General features: G+C 42.9%; 1 protein-coding gene across 1 annotated transcript in view; it reads right to left on the reverse strand.

Moving 5' to 3' along the window:
- The window catches only part of COL24A1 (collagen type XXIV alpha 1 chain), a 146,641-nt gene that overhangs the window by 108,476 nt on the left and 12,078 nt on the right, over positions 1 to 26,087 (reverse strand). Inside the window, exons 3-7 of the mRNA XM_062581626.1 lie at positions 22,075 to 23,324; positions 12,875 to 12,928; positions 10,473 to 10,526; positions 7,724 to 7,777; positions 5,562 to 5,615 (exon numbers count right to left, since the gene is read on the reverse strand). Coding sequence (XP_062437610.1) covers positions 5,562 to 5,615; positions 7,724 to 7,777; positions 10,473 to 10,526; positions 12,875 to 12,928; positions 22,075 to 23,324 — 1,466 coding nt within the window. The remainder of the gene's footprint in view (positions 1 to 5,561; positions 5,616 to 7,723; positions 7,778 to 10,472; positions 10,527 to 12,874; positions 12,929 to 22,074; positions 23,325 to 26,087) is intronic.

Genomic DNA, 26,087 nt, shown 5'->3' on the forward strand with positions numbered 1-26,087 from the left:
AAGGTTTCACTGGAAGCAGTCAGAAATGTCTAGCTTCTACACAGGGAAGCTGTACCATTTTAGATGCCATTACTGCTTCCTTACAAATGGAGCTCTGATTGTAGCTGGTCTAGGCAAAACCAACTAGTTGAACTTGAGCTAGTTGAAGATAAACATTATCAAAAGAATTAAATGACAGGCTCTCTGCTCTCCACTCTCAGTATAAAACTGAGTACTGCTCTAAAGCTTGGGCACAGAAGCAGAGTAAAAGAAGGCTTGGTCACTGTCTTTCCAATAAGCAGTCTTTTGCAGGGATTTCTTTCTAGCTTTTGACAACCTGTGCTAATTTCACCATCTCTGATGACTTTTGCAAAGATTTTCAAGGTGTAGCCATACAGGAGGCAGTCTTGTGTATGTGGCTGCTGAAGCAATGCTGCAGGGTTTATTAAAGGAAAACATTCCTGATTATTCAGAATTTCAGGAATTTTCTACCCTATATAGTAAAGGATGAGATGTTAACACAGTAAATTTTGCCAGCCCATGTTTCACAGAAGCTAAACTCCCATAAGCAGGCTAGAAATTCAAGTAACTGAGATGGAAAGAGAAATTATACACTGCATTATTAGGAGGCAATGAAATGCACTTCAAATAAACTTGTTTGATCACTATATATTGGAATTAATTTTAGAATAGTAATTTTGTGACTAGGCAATAATGCATATCTTCCCAATAGCCAAGTCCTGGTGTGCAACGCTCCTAGTCTCATAACAAGGAAGATGGTCCTTGGGTCAGGGTCACTTGATGCAAGGAGAAAGCTGGGGGAAAAGAGTGGAGGGCCGTGTGAGGGACTGAGAGACACACCTGGCAAGGGAGGGATTTGGGGTACTAGGCAACTGCCCAGAAAATGAGCTTTCCAGTGCAGAAGCGTGCAGGAAAGCCGAGTGTCACATGCAGATCAGCAGGAGGACTCCTCTGATAGCTCTGGGTCCTCCCACGGGGCACAGTCTAGAGGTGGGAAGCTGCAGCCTGGCCTGTGACCACAGGGGACATCAGCACAGCAGCTGGGGAGCAGGAGGCAGATGCCAAACGCGTGACAAGCTAGGTGAGACCCGACAGATCAGGAGGAGCTTGGCCTCCTCACCTTGAGGAACGACATTTGCCTTCAGTATCTCTCTCCCAGTGCCTGCCGTGCAGGCAGGAAGGGGAAGGGAAGAGCTGAGCACAGATTCCTGCAGAAGCTACCGCTTCCTTCTCCAGCGTGGCGTGTCCATTGGCGCAGACCAAGCGAGGATCAGTAATTACTGCTCTATGCCAGCCAGCACTGCAGTTGGATCCTCGCTATCATTATGGACCAACCACCAAATGAATAGCGAAGCCTCTCACATACAGTTGCGGGCTTCTGCCGCCCCATTGCCTCTAGGGGCAGAACGCCCGCTGGAGGAGCAGGCGAGACCCCAGGAGGGAGGAGCGACCCATGGGACGGGGAGGGCGTTACTGGGAGGCCTTTGCCAGTCTGCCTATAAATTTGCCTGCCAAGATGAGGACAAGGCTGGCCGGTGGCCTCTTCCTTCTCTTGCCAAACCCAGGCCCTAAAGGGAGAAAGGGGTAAAACAAATCCTCTTCCAGGGGCTGCCTGCGTTTCTTAGGGAGCACTGTAGGGGCTTCAGCATGAGCAACAGACCAGAACTACTTAAGGCCAAATCATATCAAAATCCAGCCAAACATTTTTAATGAAAGGAAAAGTACTTTTTCCTTCCCTGACCAGGGAAAAAGACCTTATCTCCATCTAATCCAGCGGAGGAATTTATCTCACACAGCTCCAGGAAAACGACACTCTCCAGGAAAAGTACCTCGACACTCTAGGCTGCATAAGGTTTACATCACTGCAGCTACTGCCTTATGTTTACCTATCTGCCTTACTCTTTACAGGATACAAAAACACAGGCAAAAGCGAACATGGAGCCCTTCTCAGTGCGCAACTAGTTTTTCCCCTCTCTCCACACAAACCCTTCAACTTGTCTGACCATATTCTACTTTAATATGTGAATTTCATCAGGATTTTATAGATGCAGATTCCCATGATTTACTATTACACACATCTTAAACACATTGGGAAGAAAGTTAACAAAAAAACTGGCCAATCTTTTTCTTTAAAAAATATTTTCAAGCATCATTGTAAAGTACTTGCAAACCCATATGAACTGCAGTCATTTCAGTGCATGATCTCAGGCAAGCTAAGAATATACTCTAGAGAGTCCCATCCTTTGGTTGACAAACGCATTCCCCACTTCCCTGGCTATTTGTGCCCCCTACTTGTCTGTCTGTACAGCTGAAGGGAGGGAAGACACGGAAGGGGAGCATTTCTCTCCTGAGGTCTCTGAACTGTTACAAGAAAAAGTTTGCGAGTGTTGATTTTAAGATGGCACCAAAAGACGACTCCAGATAAGAGCCATGCAATCGCTCTGGAAATGGCATTTACCTCAAATTAATCTCCTGCTACTGCTTCTCTGCTTGAAAAGATGTCTGAAAGAGAACAGGCCTCTAAACGCTTCATAAACATGAATAAATTTGAAACTCTACCCTTTGTGCAACTGAGCAAAACTTGGCCTTCTGTATTATGTGTTACAGTCAAGAGAAATAAGTCTTACTTAACAGACAGCCACAAGTACGCACACACTGAAACGCGGTGTGTAATGAAAAATAAAATTAATCATAATAATCTCTTCCCATATTTTTTACTATCTCACTGAAAAAAACAAGACTACCAGCTTTAAAAAGAAACACATCAGTTTGCAATTATAATCCAAAATCGTAGTTACTCTTGCTATTGCGTTGCACTGAAGCCTTCTCTTTGTAAGACGAATCTAGAGCGTCTTCCAACGAAATTAGAGCGAGCACATAGCATCCAGCTACTCACAAATTACTCTAGTCCAAAAAGTGAAAATAATAGGCACATTTACCCCAAATTTCCACAGCATGCTTTTGTGCAAGTATGGCATAACATTGCACAGAAAATTCAGATCCAGGCTAATAATGATTAGAAAAAAATCTGTTAAACAGACTGTTTCATCCACACTAGCACCACATCCCGGAGCAGGTGTGACCATGCCCAGCGGAGGGTGGCAGTTGGTGTTGTGTACCCCTCTGCCGGCTCACTAACACTTCAGCTCTTCAGAGCCACTACTATGGTTAATGGGAAATGGATGCTGTATAAACATCAAACTTAAGTCTTTCAGGAAAACATGTGAAAAAAATAACATGAAAGAGTGATTGATGTGAAATAAGCATAGATTTGCATTACACTATTAAAAACATCTGGAAAAACATGAGACTTTATTCACTATCATATATCTCACAGTTTAGAAATTGCTTAGTTAACAAATCACGTGTCAAAAATCAAAAAGAAGTTGAAACATCATTAATTCATATTTAAGATTTGCTTTTCTTCCTTTCCATATATGGATGAGAAAGGATATTAGAAATATGTAATTTATTCAATACTATGGCAATTCCCAGTAATACTGGGCTATGAAACAGAAATGGAAATAGTTGGGTTTTCTGCAGTTTATCTTTTTAGCTGGTGTATTTCACAACTATTTGTGCTAATATTACTTTGAAAATAATTTCTAAGATCACAAGTTAACAGCTCAGGAGAATTCTGACAGCGTGTTTATCTATTTACAAATCTTGAATAACGTTAACTAAAGATCAAATATTTCAAACAACAAAACACAGGCTTCTCATTCAAATACAGTCAAGCACAAAATACTCTTTATAGGTGTAGTGCTGTTCAAAGGCTGGTATTCCTACAATCTGGATCACGCAGAAATCGTCCTAAACATGGTTCTAGTTAGCGTCTGATGTATATGACATGGAAACAGAGAGTAAAATTTCCAGTGATCAAGTGAGCACATTTCTTCAGAGAGTCTCTAACCCTCAGATAAGGAGAGAATTCTTGTGGCAGGAAGAGGGAATGATGGCCATGAGATTTTCATTTCCTTGCTCCCAAACATCAGTCTCATAATCCAGAACAAATGACAGCTGCTTCTCATCTAAGAAGCTTTTATTTAAGATAAAACAAAAACTACTTTATTGTCGAGGCAGAACCATCAGTCTGATGAAGTGGGAAAGCACTACGCTTGGGGATGGATTCTCAAGGAACCCAGGTTTGGCCAGTGACAAGAGCCATCAGTGTCGACTTTTAGGCTAACTCTCAGTAGAGGGGCTGCAAATTCTTGTCAGAGCTACACATTTAATCAGTTCCCCGAACCATGAGCCACATTTATTTCAAAAGATAAATTTCCACACTCCTCCTGGTATTAATTCAGTAATAACTTCCTTTTTTGACTACAGTTTTAGTAGTTTTGTGTTCTGCTCAATTCAAGAAACCAAGTTTTTTTTTTTTTTTTTTTTTTTGTTTTTTTTTTTTTAAAGAAACTCATACAGTTTTACGATCAAGATAACATTGAGCAAAGTGGTCTTAAAACATAATACTGAATATGAATTTTGTTGCAGTGTCATTTTTTCCTTAATTTCAATAGCAGGCAAGCCCTTTAATATTCCTTCTTTAACTATCAAAAAGTGAGGCCCAGATATTCTTGGCCTATCTTCCTAACAACTCATTTCATCCTTTCACAAATGCTTTACAGGCGCCTTTAGCATTACATACTACTAGAAAATTCTACTGTTCTCCATATTTTTGTGTTACACTTGCAACAAAGAAATATCATCTTCTTCAGAGAACAGCACCTTTCCCCCCCCATCTTCTTGAATCTCACTTCCTCACCAGTTTGTTGCTATCTGACTAACAAGAACAGCCTATGGGATATATATCAGGCAGCCTCTCCTTCCACATGAACTATATTCACTCCCTCAGTCTTCTGTCCTCACTTGAAGTTATTTGCCTTATTTCCTCCACTGACATCTTTCATGTTCCCACTCCAAAACTACCTGCTCGCTCGCCTTATGTGGTCCTGTCTACATGAACTACCATAACATAGATGTATTCTTAAATGCAGTATGTGGCATCAGACATTTCTCCTATTGAAAGATAACACTGCTGATATTATACAGCATGCAAAACCAGAATGTATTTCACCTTAGTTCTGTTTTAGCAACTCTGGCATACATCTGGAAAAAAGTCAATTATTCAGTTCTGAAAAACTAAGCACCCGAATTACTACTGAATGAATAAACACACGGTCCTGTGGAATTATATAATAGAGAAAAAAAAAAGTCAAAGGGCTTCTTACTGTAAATTGAACACAATTGGTTTTAAAATGACTGTATCTTGCAGGCAAGCCTATACTCCCCAGTAATCTTTCTGTTTGAGCATGGTATACCTTCCAAAGGAGTTTAACTTAAGCAGCTGTAACTTACATTCAGCTGCCATGATCTCAGTTCACTTAGCTTCAAGAAAAGGTTTTGCACTGATGGCCCTGGGGCCTGACACTTTTAACCGTACCAGGAGCTAGACAACAGCCCACGTTCCTTCCACGGTCTCTGACAATGGGATGTCCATCTACCGGCCACAGATCCGAGCCAGGGAGGGTTACAGGAAAAGTGGAAACAGAGTAGCTTACCTTCTGGCCTTTGATCCCGGGTGGGCCTGGAAAGCCTGCTGGGCCTGGATCACCCTGTACAACAGAATGGGCAGAATCACTGCGTTTCACTGGAACATGACTCAGGGCTACAAACATGCAGGACTTTGTGTCTTCCCTACATTCTTGGATTTGGGATAAAGTAGATAATTCCATTTTTATCAGGCGTGTATTTATTGGTTTAGATTTAAAAAAGTGAAAAGGGCTACAGTTCCTCTACTGATACTACCCACTACAGCGTGCACACTCCTGTGTCCTGTAATGTGGGCAAATCACAGCTAGAGCAGTATCTGTTCATAACCTCAGAATATTTACGTATAGCCAACATAATCAGGAGAGAATAAGCTACACAATTCTCAAGATAGTCATTCCCCCAGAAGTGAATGATTTCACCATAAATTAATATATATTTGTAGTTATTACTATTTATTGTGTGTTATGTCTACAAGCTTCAGACAGGAATCAATGCTATGCCATTGTGCTATAAGCTGCATGAAACAATGGAAAAGACTTGCTAATCTGTGTAAAAGAAGATAAGAAAAATGGATATAGACAAAGGTGTTACGGTAGCATATGGCTGTTCTCACTCAGGTTCCTTAAACCCTGCAGCTACCTGGCAGCACAACACGAGAATAAGAGCATCTTGAATGCTAGGGAGCTGGAAAAAAGATGCATTTTCTTATAGTTGGTGCTTTTCGAGGAAGAGGGAAGGATATTCCAATTCTCTTCTCTCAGTCAAAGACTGGTAAGTAGAGAGATTCATTCTTTTAGGGTTAGTAGCCAAATTCAAAACACAATGAGTCAAGGAAAAGATCCTGGAAGTTAGTTGACATCAAGGTGAGTTCAAGCCCATTACTTAGACTGTAGAAATTTGGCTTACTTGGAAAAGTAATTTAAGTGTGAAATGGAGAAATGCCAATTTTTGGATTATACCACTATCTACAAATACCCATGTGAGCTTTAGATTGTTTATCAAAATATTTGTGGTACGAGCTCTGGCCAAAGAATATTACTAGGATTTGAAGTGGACACGTGTATCTTCTTACATCACTGTGGTTAGATTGCCACAAGTACAAGTCAGCTACCCGAAATAACATTGCTATTTTTACAAAAGCAGCAAATAAGTTCCTTATCAGTACATCCATAGACATGTATCTGAATTTTGCCCTGTCTTTGATCCAATAGTGCTTTAAAATTGAAAACTTTTTCGTGAATCTTAGTGTTTGACAAATCTTATACATTAAGAATTACCCCACCTTATTTCAGGTACAAACCAGCAGCTAGCTAGAATAAAGTTACTTGCTAATGCTTACTTCATTTTTAAGAGTATGAGTCCTGGATTCTTAGTGGGTTTTATACTTAGCACAAACATTCCACAATTTAACTACTAGTACATGTTCATAATGAAACTTAACATAAATACAACCTATTCTAAAAATATATAGCACTGGCTAACACATTAGAATGTAAACATGCCATTAGATTTTTAGCATTAGCACATTAGTTTTGAAGCGTCAGACAATCTGTGGATTTGCAATGTAAAACTAAAATAACTACAAGCTTTCGAGCGCACAGTTTCCATGAAGAACTGTTCTAAATATTTGTACCCAATCACTTTGGGAAGAGAGAGTAACCACTAATTTGGCTACAAAACTTTCTCTTGTGATTTCACTTAAGATAACTAGCAGGAAAAAAAAAATCTCTGAAGTATATGGACAAATATTAACACCAAGAGAGTCTGTTGACACAGAAAAAAAGAAGTGTGTGCACTGGTCATCAAATTTTGCTTTTCTTATGACACTTTCTGTACTAATGCAAGATACATAAGAAAACAGGAATTTATCTATACTTCATCATATCAGTGTAAAGAGAATGCTATTTCATGATTCTAAAACTCTTTTCCCTCCTAATTTTATTCCTTACAAATGAAATCGAATGCTTATTTGCAGTTTCAGTCTGCAATGTTATTTTGTCTTTGTCTTTGGTTCATTATATCACCTGTTGGTCCTGGTTAGTCCAATATATGTGTCAAACCAGAGGCATGGTACATACAAACCACTGCTCCAGCTGCTAAAACTTGTGTGAATGTGAAACAAGATTTCAACAGAAGAATAGGAATTTTTCTATAATTAAGAAAACATTACCTTTTCTCCACGTTTTGCTTGTCCTAGGGAGAATCCTGGGTCTCCTTTAGGGCCCTATTGCAGAGAAATTAAGCTTCTTAATATCATCAGGGAACAGAGATTTAAAATCACATGCTTGGTAACAAATGTTTTCAGTATTATAGCAAAAGGAAGTGGAATGTTCATATAAACTGTACTTTTTATTACTACAAAAGTTATTAGAAAACAAATCTATAAAGAACTATAACATCATACAACAGTCTGAGTTTACACCGGAATGAGATTTACAGATTTTCTTAATTCCATAATTTGTCAGAAAAATATTTAATAAAACAGATTTTATTTTGGCTTTTTTTTAAATTTATTTTTTGGATTTTATTTTGGCTTTCACCTTCCCAGGGCACAGGAGGAAAGCTACCCCTGACGTGGAGTGGGGCTCGCCGAGCCCAGCTGCCCGACGCTCGCTGGCAGCCGGGGCTGATGCTCTCGGTATCGTGAACGGTTGTAGCAACTGCAAGCACTCTGCGTCCGTAAGTCTCATTTGGTAGTGCTGGCATCATGAACGAGATCCAAAAAAAATTAAGATTTCAGCAGCGTCGTTAACAGAAGCACTAAGTTACTGAACTGACGTCTTCAGCACCAAGTCCAGGACCCTGAGTTAGATGCCTAGGAGGCCTCAGAGAGGCACTTATACTCATCAAATACACTAAGAATTTCACTGGTTCACTGCATCTTCCTCTCAACGTGGAGCAGGCAGCTCCGTCCGCAGTCTGCACCGCGTACTCGGCGAGCAGCACAACTGCGGGAGGCCGCCGCCGCCATGCGTCACCTCGCCAGCACCTCCAGCTCTTGCCCCATGGCCAGCTGAAGCTCTCCCACTTGTTTCTGCTGTTGGAATCAAAGCCTGTCATGCTCTTTTAAGGATGCCTTGGAAAATAACTTCTGATACCTTTTCTACAGAGCCTTTCCCTTCCTCCCTTTTGCCAATGAGCGTAATTAATTCAATGTTACTTTTAACTTATAAACAAGCAGCCCTTATCATACGTGGCTTTCAATAGCGAGTGGACAACACATGACCACGGATCAAAATGTGAAGGTAAAATAAAGCACTTAGTATTTAATCTATTTAACATTACGATGCAGTTAGAACAGAGCCAGAATCCACAAACTAGATTTTCTTGAAAAAAATCTTTTTTTCAGAAAATCAGGAATACAGAGAAACCTCATGCATAGTTTTAAATGACTTTAAAACATGTCAACTGTTTATCAGGAGTTAAATGTTGAGGACCCTCAGCTATCAACTGGAATTGCTAACGCACACTCGGGGCAGAATCCAGCTCACAGTTGGAAGCGATCAGTGGAAACCCAGAAAACTAAAACTATATTAATTAATGTTGTTCCATGCTTCAAAAGCAAGTGCATAACGGATGCCTCAACATAGCAGAGAAAAATGCATGTACATCAAAGGCAGAATAAAATTATATGTTAAGCTACTGCCAGAAAACTGTTATGACTTGTCTACTATATTTCAAGATTAAACAAAAGTTTTTCCATTTCAGCTTACACAATCAGTGCAGGTCAACTTGTTGTTCATACTTAATCCTTGGTGAGCACCTGGCTCATTTCTATTTAATTAAAACTTTTAAAACATATTTAAATTGCAAGAGCAACTTACAGCCTAACAGAATCTCATATACATATTTAGAGATATGTGTGTATGTATATATAAATACACACACACACAATTTTCTCCTATTCTTAAAAGCATGAAACCAGTTAAAGAACTGATCAGAATTATGATCCAACAGAGGAAGAAAATACATTATGAAACATATCTAAGGATTAACTGATTGCAGTTATTTTCCTAGCAATGTACTCTTCATTATGCAGCCTTCATAAGTATTGTTAATTACAAGTCTCTGACTTTAGGTCTTCTCATAAAAGGAGACATAAGAAATACAACGCCACGTTACTTTACAGCGGCTACCATCACAAGCTTTATTACATGTCTTTTTGTGACCTCGAGCAGTTTTTAACACCTGTCACGGCAGGTCAGATTCCTGCCATAAGGAACTGCACTAAAACAAATTACGGTTGCTTTTGTTTTTTCCTAACACATCTATCAAATTGTTCAAACTAAATATGAGTTGAAGGCATTTTGCAACTGCACAGATCTGTCAAATCCATTTAAATGGCCTACATTATACAAGTTTGAAGGGTTTTATTTGAGCTCCCTGATCTAGTTAAAACCTAAGGAAAAAAAATACTATCACATCCATAAATCTACTGAAAATTTTTGCATTCTATAAATCAAGTGATAATGCCTGAAATATTGGCACATTTATATATGAAAGGTCAGGCACTGGCTAAAGAAAGAAGAATTTACAGAGAATGACTCGGTCGTCTTTTTTTGTTTGTTTTGTTTTTAATCAAGGCAAAATGTGACAGCAATTGAATGTTTATTCTCATTCAAATACCAGTTTATCAAAGAGCCTGCGTTGATTTACAGGAACTCTTTTGGGAAGCACAGACTATGTTCACGGATAAAAGTTTCCAGGTCATCAGTCTGTACATAGGCATTTTTTTCCAGCTATTTTGTTTTGATCTTGAGTTCGCTTTGATTGGTTATATTTCATTTAAATTTGTTTATAGTTACAATCTCCATTTGTAAACCAATGAAGGCCAGTTGCTTCTATTACAGGAAACAGTTCTATGGCTTCCAAAAAGTGATTAAGAAGTTCACATGTTCAGCGTGGATAAATTAACTCACCTTTGGACCTGGCAATCCTGGCAAACCTGGATTACCATGTGGTCCTGGAATACCCTATTAAAAAAACAAAAAAAAACACAAAAACAAAGTGAGATTATTTGGTATTCCACTGAAGAACTGTGAACAATTTGCGGAGAACCATTTTACAGCATCATTTTTGCTTGTAGAACCATCAGTTGAGACTTTCTAAGGATTCTAAAATGAAAATAAAACATGCACTTCCTAGAAATTAAAAATGAAGCTAAGCACTTTCCTTTAAAAATCTCAATTTTTATTCCTTCCCAAGTAATTTAACAGATATTTGGGAAATTTTACCAAAAACATTTAATTCAAACATCAAAACAATAAGAATCTGTTTCAAGTCTCTCAAATTCTGTGGTTTTAGAATGGATAAACTCAGTGTTTATTTTTCCACCATATGACTGGATTTACCGATTATACCTCGCAGTAACCCTGAAAGCTACACCTTTTAAGTGCTTCCTCTCACTAACGATAATGTTGACATAACTCCATAGAAATGCTTATCCCACATGCTGTTTGAGCGATTAGCTTGCACACAGGCAACTTTGGAGACTCTCTCAGGAATTTAGGAGAGCAGAAACAAACAGAAAGTGCCAATGTAGCTACAGTGCCAACGGGGCTCCAGAGGCTGGAGAGGCAAGGGCATAAATGAAGAAGCGCTGCAAGGCAGAGGGGCGAAAGCATCGGGGCTGCACGGGAAGCATCAGGGGAATTTGATCTCATTGCTGACTGAACACCGGACAAATTTGGTCCAAAAATAAAAGTAATCAAAACAGGAAGAGATCCCCCGAATTGCAAAAATCAGCTTTTAAAGGAAACCTGTAATCATTACTGAGGCATCAGTACAGCACCCCAAGCACCCAGGCTGCGTCAGGGTCAGGTAGGAGGCAAGGGGCCCGGGGGGCAACGCGGCTCTGCCGCTTCCCTCTGACCTCGCGAAACGCATTTCAGGATCCCAAAGGGCAGCTCGTGTGGCAGAAGGCGGATGTGACAGACTAACAGCCGGCTAACAGCTGTGGAGGGGAACTTGGCAGCAACACGTGGGCAGCCTCACCTAAAGCGAAGATAAGAACCCGTTTATGAGGATTTCCTTGGTGTGGGGGGTCCTGTCCTTGATGCAGGAACAGATTTTTGCGGTTCAGCAGCACACAGAGCTGAAGCAATTGAATACAGCTTCGATATAGGAAGATGATTCAAAAGAAGGGCCCAGGAAATTAAGTCAGGAAGATACGGATTTGAAGGAATCATGTCTTCATTTCTATACTTCCAAATGTTTCTCAGCCACCCCCCTTACCTCCAACTGCTCTAAACCACCCGTGCAATATCCTGCCCCTCTGACCCGGGCACTTTCCTACCCAGCCACTCCAGATTTTGAAAGCCAGCAAAGCGCAGGACATGCAGGATTGGTTTCAACATGCTCTTGAGCAACAGCCTGTTTGAATATTCCTTCAAAGGCTGACTTTAAACTCCCACGCATCTGCTGAGCCTTCATATAAACTCCTCTCTTCCCTCCCATTAGCCATTTGGCTAGATGAGCGTGCTCAGCCACAGCCACCATGTCATCCCCAGCTCCCTTGCCTCCAAATCTTCCACTAAGTAAACCCTCCTCCGCGCTCTCACTGCCCCCCACACCCCCAACACAGACTCCCACGTATTTTTAGACATACAGCTGTGCAAACGCAGATCTCTCGGAGAGGAGTCGCTCTCCCTCACCACGTCGATTAGCCCTTGCAGCGATGCCAGCTCCTCAGGTGCCTGCGGTGGCCGGGACACGGGTCCTGCCATGGGGCAAGGTCCCTGCCTCTGCTCACACCTGGGCTCATCCAGCCACAAGCACGTACGTGTGCTCACACAAAGCAAAGCTACAAGTGTTTGCTATAGCATCTCCTTCCTCAAGCACGCTGCGCAGGCAGGCATCACTCCTTTTATCGAGCTACTGCAATACAAGAGGCTAACGCCAATTATTGGGGATTTTTCCTCCCCGTCCAGCAGCGGCTAATTCCACTGTCTGTGGCTGAGGCAGGCATTGCTCACTCCCTCTCATTCCAAAAGCAAACAAACGTAACCGCAGTTTGCCGAGCAGCAGATGCGAGCAGCATGCAAAAACTAAAAATTAGTATTATAGACAGCAAAAGCTAGGTGCAAATGTAACAGTACCCTGTGCACACACCCAGGCAGAATTAGCTGTGCTGAATGCTTACAGAAAAAGAAAGGTTAAAGTAAGGCAAGGTGAGCAGCTATCTGCCAAAATTTAAGGATCATAAACTTTCATAATCAACAAGCATATGAATACAGTTGAGAAAAACAAAACGATGCAGACTCCAGTTTGATTATCAGTGATGTGCCTAGAGCTACACAAAGAATGCAACTGCTTTACTCACCCGAGGACCTCTCTTTCCTGATGGACCAGGTAAACCTGGAGGACCTGGGGGACCCTGGTGATACAAAATCCAAACAGTTGAGGCTAACACCAATATAAGGATAGTTCCACAAGTTTAAATCAGATCAGCTGATGACTTTTTATGCAAACTTTCTCAACTTGAAAACCCATTCCCAAACTACAAGCATATGTGTTTTAAATCTCTGATTTGCAGCCAGGTTAATACTCAGAAAATATTTTAATGAGGAAATGGAGCCAGCAATTTAGTTAGTAACTTTTGCTTAAGTATATTTGTATTATGGGAAGAAGAGCTCAGTTCAAGGACTAGAAACAAGCAAGTGTAGTGTATTTCAAAGCACAGAATAGAGAATAGTTCAGCCCTTTTATGAGTATGCTGGTATGTCAAATGCACATTTTAGAAAAATTCAGAGAAGTAACTATAAAAATTGAGATACCACCTCATCAAAAAGACAGACATGAAGTAGAAAAAAACATAATAAACATAAACAAATGGTAGTTTAGTTTCCTAATTATGAATTTCTGATAAAAAGCTAGTAACATGCTCATCCTTAATTTCATTGGTATATAATGAATATCCTCTCTCTAAAGAAATGCATTTTTTTTTTAATGAATGCACTGCTATATACGGTAGCATACATCCAGATGTAGCCTTTGCAAACATTAGATTATTAGTCATTGTAAGAATATTAGATAGCATACCACCCTCCAGATATCTAGCTGTTTTGATCATAAAAACTTTCCTTTTCTGTTGCATGGTCATTGCTCACTTTCAAAACCACAGGCTCTACATCATCCCAGTCAAATAACAGCGAGAGTGATAAACTCAAGTCTGCACTAACTTATATTATATTCCATCCACCACACTGGAGTTTAAGCGTGGGCTGCACTCTGGCTATTCTGAAGGGTGAGCTCGGCTTCCACCCAAATGCCAGCACAGCAAGTCCCAGCTGTAACAGAAGCAAAACCTCCGCTCTGCTAGGGAAGGTGAGCGTCAAGAAAGTCAAACCTCACGAAGGGAATCAGCCAGTGTTCGCAGGGAAGGACTCAGCATGCTCCTTCATCCAGGCTTCCCCGTACTCCCCTCTGCTCTGCAAATACCGCAAACTCTCAGCTGAGGCACTAGGCAAAATACGTTGAATATTGCACTGCTCATCATCAAGTAATAAAAGCCAGCAGGAATAACAGGGAGATTAGAAGAGCAACTATGGTGGCTAAAATGGTGAACAAACAGGCTTTGCAGAAAAGAGACGTGGAGGTAGAGACAGAGAGAGAGAAAAATCTCTAACACCCCTTAGAGTTGTAGTAAGATGACGGCTCTGTTTCTAAAAACCTGAAAGTTTAGAGAAGTGATACTGTTTTTTCCAAGGAAAGATAACATCACTGGCAAAGATGACAGTGCTAATTAGGGACTTTACGCAACGTCAGGCCAATTACCTATTCGGCCAGAATACAGACACCTTTGGACAATACTGGGGAAAAAATCGTTCTTATGAGAAGGAGAAAAAATATTTTCTCCTCCAAATAATTGTAATAATCTTTGTAGTCTAATGCTTTTTACTGGACAAAATTATACTAGTCTCCCATGGTCAAGGACAGGGCAGCATTTCAGTATTTTAGACTCTGTGAAGACCCCTCTCTGCTCACTCAAAGAAAGTCTGTTAGAGCCACGCTGACATTTCCACATAGCCATAGCTCTATTAATTACATTGTTTAAGAAAACAGAGTGGGTTTGTCATTGGAAAAGGAAAGCTGCATTAAGAAGTGTCCAGCTGACATCTGGAACCTCACTGACTGCAGCAGAACCATCAGCATTAGAAAACATCTGTTTCTGGAGCGAGTCCCTGCAACTCATGTGGACTTTCCTGGATAATATGTTTTTGCTGGGCTGATAATTATGCAGCTCTTGGTAAAACTTGCTTAAAGCATGAGATAACTGTATAAGCTACGCAGTAAACATCCTTTATATTTTCTCCCTGCCATTTCACCTGTAATCACTAGGCCATTAAGAGCAGAAGCCTTGACTCTCTGAAATGCTGAGCACTCCCATCCCCAGACTGCTTGCCTGAAAGAGCTCCAGTTGCCCCCAAAGTGAAAACGAAGACTTAGTCTAGAAGACATTTTATGAGTTATACTAATAGCTTTTTCCCTGAAGGTACTGTCATCACCATCACAGCTGTTTGAAGAGAGCTATGGGGTGGACCATGACAGTGCAGGAAGACAGCTCTTTCAGCTGCGGTCTTACCCTGCATCTGCCTTTGAAATACTAAGCAGTAAAGAGAGTTTTCCATTGCAAAGTAATCACTACAACGGAACAAAGCCCACAGGATGCTGGATCCTGCTTAGTCCAAGTTTTATCCTAATTGTAGGGCAAGTGCCTGTTCATAGTTGGGAATATCTGTATATGTACACATCGTGTATTAAGTCATGCATACACCATATTATTTCTCTCCCTGTGTAATTTAGAGGATACAAATCTGTTCCAGTTTGATCTAAAGACTAGCACTTGTTACTCAGGACTGTAACATATCCTACCTTCAGCTATAGAGGTTGCCTGTTCACCCTGATTGTATAAGTACTCACTAGCAACCTCATTTTTTTATACAGTAAAAAGATTTCAATGTATATTTCCTATCTAGTAACAACAATTCAGCAGATATAGAAAAGCTCTTGATCCGGCATTCACATCAGGAGCCCATCTGTCTACCCCCCCCCCCAAAAAAAAAAAAAAAAAAAGGCATGGAGAGCTCCCACCCTGCTCCTGCTGAAGCTTTCCAATCTACCCTCTCAAATTTTAAATTAAGAGATGCAGTTTGTTTGGAAAATTATCCTGGGGATATTACATTGAAGGTAATACTTCTGCAATGACTTCACTTCATTAAAAGAAAATGTACGTTCTTTTGCAAGTTGTGCCACAAAGTTCTTCTCTATCCCTAATTCAGACATCCTTTGTATTTCCTTAAAAAGATACTAAATAGCCCAAATCACCTTTTTCCTAATAGAAATTTTAACATGTGTTTATTTACATCCCTGAACTTCATTGAAGATTTATTGAATAACAGCTTGAATATTTTTGCCTATAGAGCTTTTTTTAAAATAGCACCTGCTTCCTTTGCAAATAAACACTTTGTAACTGCGTTAATTAATAATTATTTCTCTGATCTAAAAACACCAAAAGAACTAAATTTAATAAAGGACCCCCCCCCCCATGTGGCGGGATGACACAGTCCATCCTCACAACCAAACCAACAGTCAGCAACCCCTAAAGGTAGCAAGAAGAGATTCTTGAAGTCTGTAGCCAGAGATGAAAAATGCTTTCCCAAAGTGTTTTACAACAAGGTGAACTGTTGTAGATAAAAGTCTCTCAAATAGTTTGAGAAAGTTGTTTTTATGCTCTCTCTAGAATTGGATTCTCTTTCAGTCTTTATCTTACATTTTTCTCTAGTAAAAAGATCACTTTTTATACAAAAACACTATCGCCCTATCTGTGAATGTGGACAAGCCCACAGAAGTTGTCTAACAACACTACTGCTTCGAAAACATGCCATGGAATTGCCTTACTGACCTCATTCTACGCTGCGAAGGGCATCCCGATTAACCTATTACTTGATTTTTCCATTCTGAGAAAGGAAAGGTAACAAGCAAAGAACTGCAGTTAGCTCCTTTTCATAATGTTCACTTGCTATAAGAGTAACGTGTTTCAAGGAAACACCATCAGCACTTAACACCAACAAAACAGGTACTTTAATAAAACTATTAACAACGATTCCCCTTAACCACATTACTTCACTCTTAACCTCCAGCCTGGACAACTCCTTGCAACTCGAGCAACCCTCAGAGGAGAGCAAACTTAGTACAGCACAAGGAAGTTTTCACGGAAATGCTTTTTCAACTAACTGCAAGAAGTTTTCCTACTCCATATATTTCTCCAAAATGCGAAAGCAACTACAACTTCCAGGCAGCCTGACTGTTTTTACACTAGCTGGGAAACTCCTTACACGTGTGGTACAGAGACACCCCTCAGGCATCCCCTGTAAGTCACAGAGATCAGCTGCAGAGAGTGAGTCAATCTGATCTCTCTTAAACCAAGAATTAGTCATTTGTTTGAATAGCTTTTCCTTCAACTATTGTAAACAGAGATTAAGCAATCTTTAAGCAATTAAAAGTGTTATCATATTTTTGGCATTTGACATTTTAACCATCAACAAAAACAACAACTATATGTAAATACTGCAGATGCAAATTTTAAATTTGTTGCTTCAATATGATCAATTTACTCAAAACAGGCTGTACATAGTTTCTTTAAAAGAAGTACTGTCTTTAAGAATTGTGAACGTTTCATTGAGCCGGTAAGGGCAGATGCTCAAGTTCCAAATAACCATGGCTTGATCCTGAAACATAAAAGTAGATACTACACTTCCAGTAATTCTCATTGGGAACCACCTGAAAGGCAATGAATGCACTGATGAACTTTCACAGACATTTTCTAGTTTTATGGATGCACACGTTTTAAACCTGCACCACCAAAGGTGATAGGAAACATTTAATTTCCCTAACACGAGCGCCCGGGTTTCAGAAGTGCAACAGTCAGTTCTGCGTTCAGCAGCTGGAACTGCTGTGCTCACTGCAGATGCTGATCCTGAGCTGCTCAGTACCCAAATGATGGTCACTGAAGCTCCTCTTGCAAAGCAACTGTGAAGTTTCTCTCTCTAAAAGCAGTAATCAAATCCACCACAACCACCTTTTAAAAGGAAGAAATTAAAGAGACAGGTAAGTTTAATATTAATCTATCAAGTACTTCAGGCAGGCGGTTCTTTAGCAAAAGAAAACACATTACCCTATTACCCTTCCAGCGTGTAATCACAGAGTACCTGACATACAGCTGGGGAAGTAACCTCCAGAAGCATCAGGCTCCAGATCTCAGCAAAACAAAACTCCACCAAAGGAAATTCCACTACTACTACTGCTAGCTCTACAACATAAATATCACTGTGGTGAGCCACCTTCCTCTTATGGCCTACCTAAAATTTCCTACTATGTCTTGCCTTTCTACAAACTTGCAGAACAACTGTCTTCAATATTAACTTACTCCTTGCAAAACTACCATGTTTGTCCCTCATCTTCATTACTGAATAGACTGCCTATGCTCAGAGTCATATTTTCTAAAACTACCACTGTTACCGCAGCCTCCTGGAATCCCTCCAGTTTGCCTAAGTTTTTCTTAAAGCACAACAGCCAAAATCCGAACCGCAGCCTCAGCATACCCAGACCCATAGAAAAGCTGTCCGGCTCTGACACTGTACTCTCATCAATGTACCGAGCATCACAGCAAGGAGATGGATGCATTCTGCAGTGTGCTGTAACATCACTCCAGCACCTCTCTGACCACCTACCTACCTACCTGCTCACTCCCCCAACTTCTATTTGTACTTTTGATTTGTGCACTATTGCACTAAATTTCAACCTGTCAGTTTTAACCATCTGCAGTTCTGATGCTGTCACTCAAGATTTTTGCATGCTCCCAGCATGCTTTTTCCATCTTTTTAAGCATACTTTATCCAGTTTATCAATCAGCAACTAGCAAACTATCCAACATGTAAGTCCAGCTGCTTTTCCCCTTTTACTTCATTTGCATTTAATTTGAAATGATTAAAACAAACAAAAAAAGCTTTTCTTTCCAAATGTCCTAGAGCAAGTAGTCACTTTTGTATGATAAATCTCTCTCTCTCTCTGTCCATGTCTCCCTTCTCTAACTAGAATGTCTACAACAGCCAAAGCAATATCATCAACATCAGAGGAATATACATAGCTTTAGGTTATGGATTAAAGCTTTCCAGGTTTTCTTGGCAGATGAAGGGCAAACTGTATCTGTTTCGGGTAAATTAAAAAAATGTTTAAGAACAGAGATGACTCTTTTTGTTAAATTTTTATCCGAGCTGGCAGATATTGAGATAAAAATTTCTCAGCCTGAGCAGGGAAATGTGAGGGTTGTTTGCAGAGTTAAAGTGCATGGAAGTGATTAACTGCCTGATAAGTCACCTGTGGCTAGGGAGAGTCTCTGCAAGCAACTTCACCCCTCTCAGAAATAAGCTACAAGTGAAATCCTCGATGACAATTCCTTGCTGATATTGCTGGGCTTTAGCACCACATTGAGAGTCTTTAAACTCCTTTCCTGTCTGAGGAGTTCTCACCTGCTCTTGCTGCGGTAACAGGAACTCCTGCAAGACTCGGCCACCTTCTCCTCAGTGCCGGGCCGGTGTTTCTAACTCCTCCCGGCCCTATCTCCAGACAATTTGTCCTCATGGACTAGACGCCCTAAGGGACTCCACGTCTCGATTTTCTACTGCTTCTCCTCCTGACCGAATGGCCTCATGATCCACAAAGATTTTTCCAACAGACTAAACTCATTTTTCAGGGAAAGCCAAATCTTGCACAGACGGGCTCAGAGAGGCAGTCACCTGCCAGCAAGTACCCTAATGCAGCTCTTACTAACCCTCCTTCTGTCAATGTGGGGCTATATATCACGTTATGGCAGCCAGTTTTAGGGTTGTGCAATAAAGACTATCATCTTAAAAAATAAACAGTTTTAAAATACACAACAGGTAATTTTTCTTCTACGTTTATACAGCATCATCCTCTGCAATACAAAAACGTAGCTCATCAGACAAACAGAGCAGCTTTGCCTCTAGTTAGGGTTCAATTTGAGAAGACTGGGCTGTTCTACTTCGAACTTGCTTTACGTTTGGAAGGGGATTTCAGTCCTCGTAACTGCTAGAATTTTCACCAGGTATAGTAATTTTGAAGAAATAGGTGCTTTTTCCACATGCTATCCCTAAAGAAAAGGCTGAATTCTGGAGCCTCACACAGTAGCGCCGGGCAAATTCCACAGCTGTGGGATCATGCAACACACGGGGCCTAATTACACACGGCAAGAATCAGTGCTGCAAGATGATTAAAAGCTAAAACGAAGCTGAGGAGTTTGAGAACCACAAAAGCTAGTTATTGCCTGTCAACTCGCATAGAAAGAACATTCTTTCAAGATTCAACACAGAAATAAGGTTCAAACCAACCACAACAAAATGAAAGAAAGAGGAGAAAGAAAGAAAGAAAAAGGGGGGGAAAAAAAGGCTTTTTCATGCCTCATCGGGATTTTTTGCTGCAAGGGAACTTTGCAAGTTGCTCACAGTTGCTTTCTTAGGCTCCCCACTGATGAGACTTTGTGGGTATTCACGTATTAAAACGTTACAGCCGTGCAGACGAACTCTGCACTATCAGCCCTCGCCCCACGATGTACAAAACTGAAAGCAAACCCAGAACACCCCCCTCACGCTGAGCGCGACGCCAGCAGCGCACACTGCACTGCACCAACTCCACCGGACAAATTCTTTACCAAAATCTAGTAGGAAAAGGCCAAATAGAGACCTTTTCTCTCTTTGGCATGCACCTCTTCTTTGGCAATGCAAAGCGTTAGCTTCGCTGGGGCTCAGCGGGTGCCACCAGCCCTTTCAGCTGAGCTAGTGCCCAGGAAGGTCTCAGCCAGCCCCCCGGCTCTGCCACCAACCTCTTCAACGACCTCGGGCAAGTTTTCAAATCCTGATGCAGCAAAAACACAACACATTCCCTCCCACAGGCCCATGCCTACGCAAGGGGTGCCGCGGCCGCCGTCCTGGGGGAGACCAGCTCCCGCGTCCCCCGCCTGCATTACCGCTTTCTTCGCCTTTTTCTCCTGTAAGTTCCTGTGTGTTTTGAACTCTCGGCATCAGCTCTGACACCGCACGTATAACGCCCGTGCCCAGCACAATCAGGTTTTTGCCAAGAGTTTCTTCGAAACATAATAATAACGGCACTGCCAGCAGCCATTTCCGTGCCCTGTGAAAGGGAACGGGTTTCGTTTTCTCGGTTGTAACTGACTGAAAGCAAGACGTACGATTTTTAAATTGTCTGCTACAAATCAAAACTTTCCATTAGCAAATATTCAATAATCTAAGCGTTAAAAATGAAAATTAACAACATCTTGATGACAGCAAAGTACTAAGTGATAAGCCCATATACATACTATCATGGAGGACAGGAAAAAAAGAATGGAAAAAAAAAAGATTGGTATCACATTCAGAAAAGATTAAGCAAAAGCACTCCTGGATTAACTTGAGTTATTTTTTAAACACATTTTCAATGCCTTAGCATCTGGATCTTGTTTAAAGTAGAAACTGAACTTTTAAATAGGTTTTCAGTTGCTGATGACTAGCCTTAAGAAAAAAATATTTCAGTGCTGACAGAATATGAGATAAATTTATGTACACTTTCAAACATGTATTAGGAGCTACCTGACACGTATCAAATTACTTTCCAGCAATAACATACACACAAAAAAAGAGCAAGTGGAATTATCTACTCCATGCTATGGTTTACAAATTTTAATCAAAAACTCAAAAACTCAAACAAGCTTATCATGTTTCTCAGGCTAATCAGGAACTGCTGTTCTCTCCTGCCTGTAACTTCATTTTTATGTATTAGAAAATTTCTGATGCTTGCGCACACAGAGAAGGACAAATCAGCTTCTATTAGAAGCGCTACTGTGCATTTGCAATTTTTTCAGGAATCTCTTACCCCAGTAACCGAAGAACTGACACTAACTAATATGTTTTGCATGCATCATTTTACATGCATAACCCTGCAAACCTGGGTTAAGAATGGTTTTCCTGGTCTAGAGTCTACACTCGGGCCTCTTCCACAACTATAAAATTTAAGAGCATTGCTCAGCTGAGAAAATTACGTCACGCTTCCCAACAGTCCGTTCGTTCTTTGCATGGATCAGTCTCTACTTCTGTACTGTATAAATTTATCCTGTAATTTTATTAAGTGAGCAGTCTCTATAATTAGCAGTTAAAAACATCTGGCTGCATTTCAAATTAAAAAAAAAAAAAAAAAAAGCGCAAGTTTGGCTCACCCACCACTTCTCCAGAACTGAACGCCTCTGAACACTGCCAGTAAATAACAAAAATACACAACACTTATACCAGAATTACATGCTGGAAAGAGACACACTTCAGGCAGACAAAGATTGGCACAGTACAGTCGGGAGAAGCTGTAGTCACAACCCTGGCACGCTGTGCAGGGTTTATTTCAAAGCCTCTGTTAAATGTACGTTGCTGCATTATAGTAAAAGGAATAAAGATAACTTACAGGAGGTCCAGCATCGCCCTTTGGACCTCTGATATTTCCCATTTCAAACATTTTGGAAAGATCTTCATAGTCATAAGCATAATTAGCAATATCAATTTCAAAACTGCTTTCTGCGCGATAAGTCTCACGAGCATCAAAGGCACCTTCCTCCCAGGGAGCGAGCCGAGCGCGCAGCGACAGGTCAGCGGCGGCGCTACACCGGCTTGCGTTGACGACTTGCTGCTTTCCAGTCGGTTCAGCTAAACGCTGCTTCGCTCGGCCCTGCCCCGCGCTCCCGCTCGGCTGCGCAGGGGAGGCCGGAGAAGGCTCGCTCCTCCCGCCCGCGGCACGGCCCGCGGCACCCGGACAGGGCCCCGCGTCGTCTCCCGCGACGCCCGCGCCTTCGCTCGGCTCCTGCTGCTGCGGGGGCGGACTGACGCCCTCCCGGAGCTCCGCTTCAGGCCCCGCCGCCAGCGACGGGGGCCCGGCCTCCCCGGCCTCCCGGCGTCCTGCTAGAGAGCGAGTCTGAGCAGCCGCGATCCTCGCAGGAGCGTTTGACTCTTCTTTCCTTTTACCTTCAGACGGGTTTTTCTCATCATCGTTTTCCCTCAAAACCGTATCCAGCCCATCGGACGCAGGCGGTGCTCCCGGCAGAGATCGATAGGTTTCTGCTTGGCGGCACTGCTGTTTCACGTATTTACAGTAGTTTGCAGAGGCTGCTGCAGAGGGAATAATATCTAGCTGACATATAACTCCTTCGAAGCCGACAGAGCGCGAGTTCATCCTTCCCAGGGTGAAGGAACCATCCGGGTCAAACGGCTGCACTTCCGACAGCGCTTCCCTGCTGTCGTACCTCCTTCCGCACTCGGCGGACATCGAGACCGTCTTGTCCCGAACGTCGATGGCAAACGAGTGCCACCGTTCATCGTGAACGCTGTAATCGAAGTACACGGGCTGCTTCCCTCCGGTGTACACCGCGACCTTCCTCGGCAGCAGCTGCACGCCGAACTGCAGTCTGTTTTTGTGTCTAATACTGAAAAGAAAAGCGTTGTTTACGCTGTAGGAGTACAGCCCGACCAGCACGGTGAAGCGCAGCCCCAGGCGCGATGGCACGACTTGGGCGACGGGGGACTCGACGCGCGCCCCGCTGCTCAGCACGACCCCCGGCGCGGCGAGGCGGACTCCCCGCGGCAGCGGAGGGGGCGTCGGGGGCGCCGCCGCGGGCTGTCGGACGTCTTCCGCGAGGCCTAGCCGGTGGAGGACGTCTATCGCTGCAAAAAGAAGCAAGGGCACGTTGTTTGATTTCGTTTTTAAAATTCATCTCAACTGAGTTCAAAGCTCGCTGCGGAGTTAAGACCCGCACGGGCGCACGGGGCACCTTAACGAATCCGTGCTTCTCCGAAGGCAGGCGCTGGAGCCGCCAGCCCCCCGCGGGGCACGCCGGCCCGTCGCGCGCGGAAGCGGAGACGGTCCCTCCCTCCCGCTCCTCAGGAGGGCCGAGGAGAGCGGCCCACGCAGCGGCCCACGCGGGTTAGCTCGCACGCGAAACGGAGATAACCCCAGCTGCCGCCCTCAGCCCTTTACCGACAGCCCGCGAACGCGCCTTCTCGCTCCCTCGGCTCCGCGTGGCTAAACCTTCCCGCGCTCTGAACCAGGAGGAACTTCTTCATCCTCGCTAACTTCTACTTCTGCAAAAGCAACGCAGCCACGCTGTCCCTCCGGCTCTGAGCAGCACCGGGGGAGACACCGGAGCCTTATGGAAGGCGGGCGCGCAAACCCCGCACCACCCCACCCCGTCTGCTACGGGCTCGGCGCGCCCAGGGGCCGCCCGCTCGCACGGCGATCCTTCCTCTGGCGGGAGCCACGCGGCCGCCGCGCAGAGGAGAGGCCGGCTGCCCCGCCGGGCCGCGTCCTTCGGCTCTGGCACGCGAGAGCCCGGAGAGGAGGTCTCCGGCAGCATGGACGGGCAGCGGCGCTGCCGCCGCTCCGCTCGCTGCCGCGCCAAGAAATCGGCTCGCTCTCCTCCCAGAGGGGGGATCGCTGGCCAAGGATGCTGAGCGCACCTCGCGTCGCCCTGATCGGATTTGGCCACGTTGCAGTCCAGGGACACAAACGCCTTCTGCACGGGGGAAGGGCGCAAAGACACCATCGATCCCCTACGACGCGGCCGAGGCCTGACCAAGGCCAGGATGGGAGCGGGGCCATGCTTGCCCAGAGGCTTTCCTGCAGGCCGACACGATCAAGGCGCGGACTGGTGAAACCGCTTGTCTGGGTGTCTGTGAAAGATGCCGCAGAAACACTGCGGAAACCTTCCCTAGCACTTAGCTAAGGGCACTCCTTCCTATGCAGTGTGTGCTTACATTAAGAAAGCTATATGTTTATTATTCATATATCATTATTAAATGGTATAGCTAGAGCTGAAAGTGATCAATAGAAGTTAGTAGATTCTCTGCCAAATTAAATGAAGAGAGTATCTGAAACAAATGGATGTTCACTACTTTAGTGGAAAAAAAAGGTTTCCTTTCCCAGTCCTCCCTTTCTCTGTTTATTGAATGTATTCATAGCAAACTAAGAATAGACAGATGTTGGCTTAGCCTCTACAGTAAATTATGCAAGGAGTCTGAGATTTCCTTGAGAGTGGTTTATAAATTGGAACAAAAAGCATCAACCTGAATGCACTGCACATCTTGAAAATTAATTACGCACCTTGTAGTGTTTCTAGTCATGTTAGAGATTTGCAGCCATGCCAGGATTATCCTGGCAGGTAGCCAACACAGAGAGAGGCATGGGGAAAGCACATTTTTGCACAAAGTCATCCATACGCCAGCTTCTCAAGATGTTCTGCCTCAGAGCAATTAATTTACCAAGGCTGCATTTTAATCTGTCAAACTGATAACAGAGGTTGGGTTACAGCACGGCTTCAAAGCCTAACGCACCCGCTAGCAACCAGGCACGCTTTGCCAGCGCCTGCATCCCGCCTGCTCCACACGCCATTTCAGAGGGGAAAGCTCTACGGCCATCACCCTTGCGCGAGCTAAGGAGAGACGAGCCCCTGGGCTCGGGGGCCGCGGAGGCTGGATGCCCCAGCGGCGCGGGAGGCAGCTCCAGCACCTCTGGGCAGCGCTGACCGAGGCAGCCGGCTGCGTGGAGAAAGAGAAAAATAAAACAAAAGGGCACCATGAAAGCAGATAATCAGACTTGAGCCTGTACCAAAATGGCACACTGAAGCCTAGATGTTTGATGGGTATTCATACTTTAAAACAACAGTGCATACATGACCTTTCCAAAGTATAAAACAAAAAGCTTCTGAAAACAGTTCATTTTAAAGTGGTATTTTGGAGCATTGTTCCTAAATTTCAAGCTATAAGCAAAATTGCCAAAGTTTAGGCAGTTCTGGTTTGAAAAGGGTACGTTGTCTAAAAGTTATGGAAAAAGGAAAAGCATTCGAGAACATGCTCAGAAACAAACAGATTCTCCACATCCTGCAAATGGATCGCTATGAACAATGACAGATCAAGAAGGCTAAACACAAAGAAAAACTGTGTGAAAAACAACAGCAGAAGACTAAGCAACAGCTAATTACTCCTTGCTGACTTGTTGCCCATTAACCCACTTTCAAGCCAAAAGGCTGTTCCAAACTTTTCTGGCCCGTCATTTCATTTCTAGTCCAAAATACATATATAATTTTAAGCTTTCAGAAGCTCTTGGCAGTACACAGGGTTTAGGGAGCTTGCAGCCCTCTTAACTCTTCCCCCAGCATGACAACCACTACTTGCTTTACCTACCAGTAGTCATTTTTTATTGTTTATCAATGTCTGCACAACATCTGTCTTCACTTACTGTTCACTCAACTCATTAGTCTCCCAGATTGCAATGGCTCATTTTATTGAACGAGTATTTAGGGGTGGAGGGGGGGGTGGAGCCAGATGCTGTCTTTCCACCTTTCATGATGCCTCTCAGAAATTTGGAGAGAGTTCACTGATCTTATCAATGGGTATAAGTACCTGAAGGGAGGGGTGACAAACTCTTTTCAG

The sequence above is a fragment of the Rhea pennata genome, chromosome 8, assembly GCF_028389875.1.
Source record: "Rhea pennata isolate bPtePen1 chromosome 8, bPtePen1.pri, whole genome shotgun sequence".
NCBI classification, from domain to species: Eukaryota; Metazoa; Chordata; class Aves; order Rheiformes; family Rheidae; genus Rhea; species Rhea pennata.